Source organism: Necator americanus, chromosome III (genome assembly GCF_031761385.1).
Source record: "Necator americanus strain Aroian chromosome III, whole genome shotgun sequence".
Taxonomy (NCBI): domain Eukaryota; kingdom Metazoa; phylum Nematoda; class Chromadorea; order Rhabditida; family Ancylostomatidae; genus Necator; species Necator americanus.
The window spans coordinates 36186648-36197167 of NC_087373.1; the positions used below are offsets into that span (position 1 = coordinate 36186648).

The 10520-nt window shown below is 38.2% G+C and overlaps 2 protein-coding genes across 2 annotated transcripts; one reads left to right on the plus strand and one right to left on the minus strand.

The window, feature by feature from the left end:
* Positions 1-839: 839 nt before the first annotated feature.
* Positions 840-1388, plus strand: RB195_012072 (uncharacterized protein; the record flags this gene model as incomplete). The annotated part of the gene is made up of 4 exons (XM_064193752.1): positions 840-936; positions 1074-1178; positions 1248-1268; positions 1342-1388. The coding sequence occupies 4 exons, from the start codon at positions 840-842 to the stop codon at positions 1386-1388; spliced, it is 270 nt and encodes an 89-aa protein (XP_064051335.1).
* A 4515-nt stretch (positions 1389-5903) lies between these two features.
* Positions 5904-6413, minus strand: RB195_012073 (uncharacterized protein; the record flags this gene model as incomplete). Its single annotated transcript, XM_064193753.1, has 4 exons — positions 5904-5941; positions 6011-6031; positions 6101-6181; positions 6353-6413. The coding sequence occupies 4 exons, from the start codon at positions 6411-6413 to the stop codon at positions 5904-5906; spliced, it is 201 nt and encodes a 66-aa protein (XP_064051336.1).
* Between the last annotated feature and the right edge of the window lie 4107 nt (positions 6414-10520).

The window sequence follows — 10520 nt, forward strand, 5'->3', positions numbered from 1 at the left end:
TCAAGGTGATCAAGGTGATGGAAGGAAATGTTGTAATTGCAAGTGTATCCGAGGAACTCGCCATTTTATCTCAGATACCCCTAACAAACCGTTTCTCTTGAATTACAGTAGTGAATTATGGTAGTGAATTAAGGAGTAGAATCATCAGAAAGGGGTACCAGCTTTGAAAACACATCCGTCAAATGGTTTTTATTAGTTCCGATCATTCCGGCCCCCTCTCCATTGATTATAAACGATCAAATGTGCTCTACTTTCAAAAGTAGAAATTCGAATCCTTCTGCATTCTCGAAATCTGCGCAGTTGTACGTGTCCAATATAAAACACCGTTAGTGCTGTTAAATAGATTGCTTTAACTTTACATTACACAGCACTTATACCAGGAATAAGTGGGCTAAACACGCAGACTTGTGATCTGAAACATTGTTATCGTTTAATAGCTAAATAATCACACTTACCTTATTTGTTTTTGATTTTTTTTATCATGTCAGAGATCATATCGTTGCAGGGCAGAGTGTCTGCCCTGCAACGCTTGCATTGACGTGGACTCTACAGGTTCTTACGATGAAAGATTAAGATAATAAAATAAAGATTTTCTTACATTTTTCCTTGCCATAGTTCTTGAAACTGACCTTTTCCTCTACTATTTGATGGCGGTCGCTGTTTTTTCTATCATTGTAACAATGTAACATCATTAAATCATTTTAATGCAGGAACACACATTAGCACAATCCATTTCATGCAAATGCCAAATTTCTACTTTTTTGGATGATAAAGCCAGCTCCACCTCCATCACAGATAAAAGCCTTGTGAACGATGTTCATTCAAAGTTGGCACCCAGTATGAATGCCGTTGTTCTAATTACATTCCTCCTTGTGGTAGATGTGTTCTCGCTTGACAAAACTTGGACTCACGATCATCCTGAAACGGGCATAATCGGTGAGTTCAAACGTCTACAACTATTCACGAACGGAACGCTTTAATTGGAGGTAAGAAGGGATTCCGAAGTAAAATGGTAAGTTTCGGAGATAGCATCTGTTATGGTGCTTCCTCCTATACTAATAAGAAATTTATAGGAAACGAAGTAGTTCTGCATTCTGAGCAAGAAAGGAGGACTATTGCTAGGAAGAAACATAAAGTTTTCCCAATTGTCCCTGTTCTCAATGGTCTTTTATGGGGTGGTGAGAAATTTAAACATAATTTTTGTCTTGTTCTGTGGACTGAATGGTGGGTGTTACTCAAAATTTCAGGAACGGCGGTGTCCGCATATTGTAAGTACTCAACCTCTTTTCAAAATTAGTGTTTGGTTTAATTCGGCGTTATTAAATTTTAATTTTTTTTAAGATATTGGTAGAGGTGTATTCGGTGCAATCAAAAGATATATAGGATGACATCCGTCAGCAGCAACGTACGAATGAAACAATAAAGATTTTGTGAACGACGTCTGTTTACTATCAGTTGCTGCCAAAAAATGTTTCTTGCTGATTTAAAACATTCCATTGATTCATTTGTTCCTATGTAAAAATTACTCAAACGAATAGCTAAATTCTCTGTAGATTACTTGTAAATTCGGATATAATTCATCGTGTCGATAACTTTCGTTACCTCCAAACAATGCCGTTACAGGTCAGGACACCATTTCGTTTTGGATGCACTTTAAAAGAGCACATGAGAAATTTTTGAGAGAACTACCGAAATGCAACCATTCAACTGAAAAAAAATAAGTGAGTCGACTGATAAACAGGATTTCTATAAACACCTTAATTTTCGAATGCATTCAAAACAAGTAGTCGTTTATCTCCACACAAATTATTCTTAACACCAGTATGAATGTCCGGCTAAAGCCGGACTTCAGACTTTCGGTGGTTCTAGCTTCGCTCCCTATCACTGATCAATGAAAGTTAATAGTAGTGGTGTTTTCTGTAAAATTAGATTTTTTTTAACAACGATTTCCTTCTCTTCTTTATATTATAAATTAAGGCGAAAGATTACGGAGTTTTCTTTCTAAACGCATCAATTCTAAATTTGGAGAATATTCGACCATCAGCTACAAACACTCCTTCGATGCCAGAATAATATAGATGCAATTTGAAAGCATTATTCGAAGTATGGGTATTCCTCTTGATTTTCCCCAATAGTTATCACAGAATGATGTTTTAACATAAAATGACGTAAAAGACATCATCCTACTGACAAAGGTAACGTTCCACGTCAGAACACATAAACATCTTGCTACTATTTAAGCAGTCGTTTGCATTCGGGTTTCCACTTCCTGAGAGCGGAATGCTACAAATTTGAGGCGAACGAAGGAGGAAGTAGGAATGCGGAGGAGTCATAAAGGTGAGGAGCAAAGCGTTCAGTGGTCACGGCTTTGAAACGACTGCAACCATTTATTTTTTGCGTTATGCACACTGAGTTATTGCGCACCAATGACCGGCTCCATCGACGCCTGTGGATCCGTCGCCCCCATATTACAGCAATCTGGCGCCGGCGCACCAACCTGGCGCCGGTAGACTCGTCGCACCCCTTCTCTAGGTATCTGACGCCGGTGGACCCCAACAACATCAGTTTTGTGATACGTACTCTTTAAATGCTTCTGGAATGAAGTCGAAAGCTTAGTCGGAGAAGTCTGCTCATGTACTTTCTAGGTTGTACCCAAACAGAAATGAAAAATAGTGACCTATTTTTTGAATCAACCTCGGAAGAAAACGACGACGTCAATAAGGAAAGATTTCATCGCATTGACGAAGTTCCTAATTCTTTTTATGGGCTTCCTTTTACGAAGTTCAGTATCACGAGGGGTGATTAAGTCATTCATTTCTGATGCGCTACCTCTCAATACTAGAATGATTCCATAATTTGGTTTTGGGTGACGTGAAGGTAGAGGAATTTAATACCATATGGATAGTGACGGTATTTTATGAGTTGATGACGATGAGTAAAGATGAGTAATGAAATTCTTGCTTTTTGATGTGCCAGGTACAACTGAAAAGAAAAACTTGCCATCTACTACGACAAGAAAATTTACTACTCATTTCCAAAAATGAAGGGTGGAAGTACAGCTTTGTTCTTAACGATCATCAACTATTGAATTATCATGATATATAATAACGAGCGTACAAGAGCATCGAGGATGTAGTGAAGAAGACCAGGAACACCCGGCTCCGTGCTCACCTCTTCAACACCACCGTACTTCCTGCTTTGACCTATGCTTCGGAAACCTGGGCATTTCGCAAGCAGGAAGAAAATGCGGTGAGCGTCATTGAATGCGCAGTTGAGAGAGTGATGCTAGGAGTATCCCGTTTCACGCAAGTGAGGGACGGGATTCGAAGTTCTCTCCTACGTCAGCGATCGAAGATTAGAGACGCCGCCGCGTTTGCCAAGGAAAGTAAAATAAGGTGGGCCGGACACGTGATGCGCTTTGATGACAACCGTTGGACCAGAGCCGTGAGCGACTGGGTTCCCCGCGATATTAAGCGCACTACAGGAAGACCGCCGACCCGATGGTCAGATTCCTTCACGAAGTCCTTCAAAAAATTATGATGCTCTTCGTGTCCCACGCGAAAGGAGGAACCACTGGGCTACTCTGGCACGCGATCGGAGCAAATGGAAGAGTTACTGGCGCCCGCTCGACCAGTTCGAAGATCAACGGGAGTCAAGGTGATCAAGGTGATAATAACGAGCTTAGTCCGTGTGCGTGTTTTGTTCTTAAAGATCATCAACTATTGAATTATCATGATCATGATCATGATATCATGATATACAATAACGGGCTTATTCTGCCACATGTGTGTGTGTCACGAAATTCGAAAAAGGGGGTGCGACGGGTCCTGCGGTGTCGGATTGGTGCGCCGGCACCAGATACCCATAGAAGGGGTGCGACGGGTCCACCGGCGCCAGCAACCTATGGAAGGAGGTGCGACCGGTCCACCGGATAACTTTTTATAGAAAACAGGGGGAAAACCCACATTTCGCGTGATACTTTTTAATTTTGTCTACAATGTATTGATAAGGAGTGTTTGAAGCTGAAGTTCGAATGTTCTCCAGTTGTAGAACTGACGCGTTGAGAAAGAAGATTATGAAATATTTCGCTTTTAGTTATAATATAAAAAAGGAAGAAAGATTGTTGGAGTCCAATTTCATGGAACTAATAACACTAATATTAATTGCCGTTGATTAGTGAAGGCGAGCGAAGCAAACAACACAGAAAGTCTGAAGTCCGGCTTTAGCCGGACGCTCAGACTGGTAAACATATATGGTAAGACTGCTTAACGCTCCATTTTCGTATCTCTATTCAGATTTAGCGATGCGAAGCGTCGGTATATAACTACGAGCATTCAGTAATCGCGCTGTAGCTGCTAAAGTTTGGGTCAGGAACTTAACTTTAAGAGTTAATATCTACTCCCACCAGCACGCAACTACCCACATAAGATCTTCAGAAAATGTAGGATGAAATTTCTGCAGTGCGAGAACAGAGAAGCTTCTTAGAAAAGCACGATTTGACTTTCCTGGCCTGTAAGTGTGACAGCAGTGATTTTCTGCCTTTGTTATCACATACGGGTATACGGATGTAGCTCCAAATCAAGTTTTTTTATTTATAGTTTTTTTCTTTCCATAATTCCATTTACATATCAATTTCGCAATCTTTCCAGAAGAAGTTCAAACCAGTGGAACAATTTTTCGAAAAACCAAAGAAAAGCAAATAGCAAATCAAGGACTTCCATTGAGGGAGACAGTAGGAACTTCCTAAGTCTTAGAACTTTTCATGTTCCGCTGTTTAATTCTTCTAAAATTCATTTCTGTTTTTCTTTTCTTTCATTTCGTTCACTTTTATTTCTAAGTTTCATTTCGTTAGCATGTCGTTTTCCTTCCCAGACGTTTCAGATCTCCATTGCTGTTTTTATGAGCAACAACCTGTGAATTGTCATCACCGCTCGTTTTCCTTCAAACATAAGGGCGTGGCGCGGAATCGCCAGAGAAATCGCATGGCGGAAGAATGGTATGGATCTAGAAGAACTACCGAGATACTCAAATTATTCGTGGGATCCATTGATTTTATTAGTGCTATAAATGATTTTTGAAATAGCACTTTAAGTACAAAAACTACAGAAACTATTTTAATAGCTCGATAGCTAGTTTCGTTCTTCGTCACCGTAGCACCGTGGTTTCTCATGAGAACATCACTGTAGCACCGTGGTTTCCCATGAGAAGCAAAACATCATGCTGTATAGCAGCAAATTTTTTCTGTCAAGTACGGATACCGTTGTAGCATAGTCTGTTGGCTGCAGAATAATCTATCTGAGGTTTAATTCTGCAATAGGATCACCCAAGATCTTCTTCCTCCGTTGTTGGTAAATTGGTACCAGACTTGTCTGGGAGGATAAAAACACTGACTTGATGCATGAGTAGCTCCGGCAGGTTTATGGATGCATAACTATGCTTTACATCATTGCAAAGGCTAGCTACCACATAGTCAATATGTGTGGGATGCTGAACAGATGGGATCAGTTTTTCAATGATTCCTCCTTCAATCACGCACAGTTCGCTTGTACTCTAATCAGTTTTAAACAAACTGAGCACATAAACATTTCTCCTTCAAATGCGTTTTAAGAACGTATCGAAGTGCTTCCGCTACATTATTTAACGCGTAGAGTTTAGTTCCTGTTCGATTCCCTCTTAATTTTTTTTTCCATTTCCTAAGGAAATGTAAGTGGAGTGGACATGAATAATTTGCAATATTTCTATTATTTCTTTATCAATCAACTCCTCTACTAATGATTGCTTTGAATATGTGTCTCTTCTACTGCATTTAGCATTTTTATGTATGTAAAACATCGCGTGTTTAAAAATTCTTTATTGTTCAAATATCAGTTTGTTTATCTCTTGCTCCACAGCGGTATTTCACTTTAACCTCTCCAGAGATTCAATAGACCCATTCCGACCGCTAAAAAACCACCGCTAAAAAAATAAAATCGAAGAAAAACCAGTGTTTACAGAAACAGTTAGGCCTTACCACTGCCGACCATTGCTAGACCTGAAATTTTGATTAACATTAAACGATCCATACAACAGAATAAAGAAAATTTATGTCAAAATTCTTTACCAAGGAAGGGGAGAAATTTTTGTTTTTTTGGATCAATAGCCTTCCTCATCATTAGATTAAAATCCGGAACATTTTCGGTTCCTAAGTACTTATATTTATTAGTATGGAAGGAAATGCTGTAATTGCGAGTGAAAATCCCAAGAATTCATCATTTTACCTCCGACACCCTCTACCATATCGTTCTTATTGAATTACATTAGTGAATGATCGTATTCAGCGATTACATCTGTTTTTGAAAAGTTAGAAACAAACCTTGGTTGTTCGACATCACATCAACAGCAAGGAGGAGTAGAATCACCAGAAAGGCTTTCATACTGGGTACCAGCGTTGAAAATACATCCCGTCAAACGGTTTTTATTTGTTCCGATCATTCAGCTCCACCTCTTCATTTATCATGAATGATTAAATGTGTTCCATTATCGAATGTAGAAATTCTAAACGTTCTACATTTTTGAAATCTACGTGCAGATATACGTTTCCAATCCAAAAGACCGTTAGTGCTATCAAATAGATTGCTCTAATTTTACATTCTACAATTTTACATCAAAGTAAGTAAGTATATTATTTGCTACACGCAGATTTGTGCTCTAAAACATTGTTAGTGTTAAATAGCTGAATAATCACAATCACCTTATTTGTTTTGATTCCTTTTTTATTTAACGGCGGACTGTATGCCCTGCAACGCTAGGAATGACCTCGATCATACAGTTGTTACGATAAAAAGAATTATTTTCTTACATTTTTCTTTGCCAAAGTTCTTGAAACTCACCTTTTTTCTTTTTGGGATTTTTAATTTAAAAACAAAAAAAACAACCCCCCCAAAATTTAAAAAAAAAAATTTTTTTTTTAAAAAAAAAAATTTTTTTAAAAAAAAAAAAAAAAAATTTATGGAAAAAAAAAAAAAAAAAACAAAAAAAAAAAAAAAAAAAGGAAATAAAAAAAAAACTTTTTTTTTAAATTTTTTTTTTTTTTTTTTTTCGTAGATTCATGTAGATTTTTGGAGGGAAAAAAATTTTTGGGGGAAGGTATAGCGGTTAGACCTCCTACATCGATAGGGTTGGAATCCGCCCCAGGCTCACTACTTTATCCTCCGGTCGATAAATTGGTACCAGCTTGTTGAGGATAAAAGACTGAGTTGCGTTCGTAAACCTCAACGATTCTGATTGAAGTGAACGGTAGATTGACGCCAGAAACTTTATCCTTAATCCTTTATGGATCTTGTATGGAGAGTTGTGTGCTGGTAGAAGTAGATCGCAACTTTCACGTTGTGAACAGTTGTAAGTTTAGCAACCATGTAGTGTTGGATGCTGAACCACAAAAGTTTACGGCAGCGATGCAATTAATGAGTGCCCGACGTTATTTATTGCCGCTCTGGTCGTCAATCCTACATTTCCACCTTTCGTTTTCAGAATAAAAAAATACAAAAATAAAACGTTAAGCAGTTCTAAAAAATAAGTTCAGAATTCAATAGTTGGTGATCATTGATAACACAGTCCTATGTACTTTCACATCACTTCTGGAAATAAATAACAAGTATTCGGATGTATTTACGTATCATTCTAGATGATGAGCATTTTCTAATTGTGTTTTGACACATCAAAAAGGAGAAAAATTCTTAGTCATCGTTGCCAACGTCCACGATATTGTTTTTATTCATGGAGTATGTAAAGGGTAGGGATAAAGGTTAAAGGATAAAGTGCCCGGCGCCAATCAATCCGCTTGGGATGCGCCCCCACGTTCACTTCAATTCAGAATCGTTTGAGGTTCACGAACGTGTATCTGGCCTATACAATGACTTGCGGTGGTTAGCCAATGTGTCAAATCAGTGTTTTTATTTTCCCAGAAAAGTCTGGTACCAATTTATTGACCCCGGAGAGACGAAAAGCTTGGTGAGCACGAGGGCGGATTCGAACCTCCGATCGATCGTGCAAGAAGCGGAACCTCTTACCGCTACACTACACCGCCCTATGAATAAATGGCTATATTGTATGTATTATGAATGCATTATATATTTAAAGTTAAGTAGTAGTACTTAAATTAAAATAAAGCATTTTTTGACTCCCTCCTCTCCAAACAGTATTTTGAAGTTGCTTTTTTTCAACCAGTTTATCTCCTAAGTATACTATCCATGCCACAAACTGCTTACCAACTTTACTACCACTCTCGTGAACTCTGATAAATTCTCTGATCTACGAATGTACTCAATGTTCTTCCCCGTCGCAACACTTCTTTTTTGAAATATAAGATAAGGGTAACAGTTTTAATCAGCCTGGGACGATTCGAATTAATTCGACCCGTCCTGTACATACACAGCTGTCGGTCTACATACATACATGCTAAATCGAAATTATTGAGAATTTCCGTTACACCTTCATGGCGGTGCAAAATTTTGCATAATACGGCATTGCCATAGTTTTCCGGACACCACTAATAATCAGCGATCTGCTACGTTCAATTTGATCATAATTCAGTCGCGAGTAAATAAATACATTATTATTATTATTAGAAAAAACTGAAAAAAAAACTGTTAAAATTAGATCTAGTCAAGATGAATGCCTCATATTCAATTCAGTGTTATCCTGGGTTGGATCCTGTATGTTACAGTACGTTCGCAATTACGGTTGTGCAAGTCAGTTGTTTTTGACATTATTGACTTCATTCCATTACGTGACTCCTCTCTTTGGGGTAAAAGATCTTAAAACAAAAGTTTAAGACTATCCTTAACAAAAATCGACAAGATCTCGTCATCCACTTTAGAATCCAAAGTATACCTTAATCTATCCGATGACTGATCCATACATACGGCTTCAAAAACGAATGAATGGGTCCGGGCATGGAAATTTCGACCGAAGACATAGTCAAGGAAAAACACTTTTTAGTAGCGCAGTTGGTAAATGAAATAAGTGGTCCCTCCACAAGATTATAATATAGAACTTTATGCAGTACAGAACCAAGCAATGGGGATTCTCGGGTGCTCAAATAATCTTTGATAATCATACCGTATAATAATGTGCTTAGTATGTGTTTGTATGTGCATATAATTTGTCCAACGACGTCAAATTAGTGGGCCGTTGACAGAAAGTAATGAAATGATGTGGGAAAGGTCCCATGACGTCAAATTGCTGCAACTTGGCGCAGTAGTGCAGCACAATAACTCAGAGTGAATATGTCAGGAAGAAAATCAAATGTTGTCAACCTTTTCATGAGAGTGAGATCAGCCAAAAAAAATTCCATTTTACAAAAACTCAAGCACATCTAATTTTTATTGATTTTCAGTGAAAGCGGAATCGTGCACCACAAGAAGTGTGTTGTTAGCCGGTGTTTATACTGTTAGAAAAATATCTGAGAGCAATTATAGACACAACCTTCTATGGTGAAAGTGAAGTGAAAAACATTTTTTTATTCATATTATTAAAGTAATACATAGAATAGAAGGAAAGATAGAAAAGTTTAACAGGATGGTATTTTCTGTATGTGTGTATGACTCTAAAATGATTGCCGTCAATTTTTCAATGCTCCTTCTCCGGAAAGCATCCATAGTTCGATTATACTGTGAGTAGCTTTGAAAAGAGCTTATCGCGTGCAAAAATGAAGTCTCCAGGTGCTTTTCAGAAACATAGATGAGCTTCTTCCGCTTTCAGACGTAAGGAAGCTTCAAATTTGTAGCAGTTCAGTTTTCCTCTTAATTTTTTTTCCATTTTCTAGAGAGTCAGTTGTATGAAAGTTCTCATCCACCTTAAGGAACTTTACTAAAATTGTAATTGGAATAAAATTGACTAATTTACAGTATTCCTTTTATTCTTCTATCCGCTAACTTCTCAATTAGTGGTAGTTTTGAATATCTGTTTTTGTACTGCATGACGCATTTTTGTTTTGTGAAACTTGGTGTGTGCAAATGCGCATTAAAGGCATCACTCCACGAATTTGAGGTGGTGCAGATTTCAGGTTGAGTATTCGTATACGGGATCGTAGATTAAGGAGAGGGGGGTAATTCCGTCGATTTCTTCCTAATTGCCGTAAAAAACGGCCCAGAAGATATGGCTTCGGCGCCGCACAAGGCTGGCGCGCTCCAGTCGAACTCCTTGTAGAAAATAGTGCGCCAGAACGCCTGAAGCCGTATCTTCCGGGCCATTTTTTACGGGAATTAGGAAGAAATGGACGGAATCACCTCCCCCCTCTCCATAGTCTCCCATCCCGTATACGAATACTCCACCTGAAATCTGTAACACCTTAGATTCGTGGAGTGATGCCTTTAATATAGTGCTGATATGCACTGAAAAAGTGTTTGATGCATACTAAATGTTTTAAAGAAGATCGAGAACTTCGGTTGAACTTTGTCAACAATTGATGGTAAATAAACTGTTGTGTTCAAAAACTCTTTATTGTTTAATCATTACTTTGTTAATTCTTCCCTTCACAG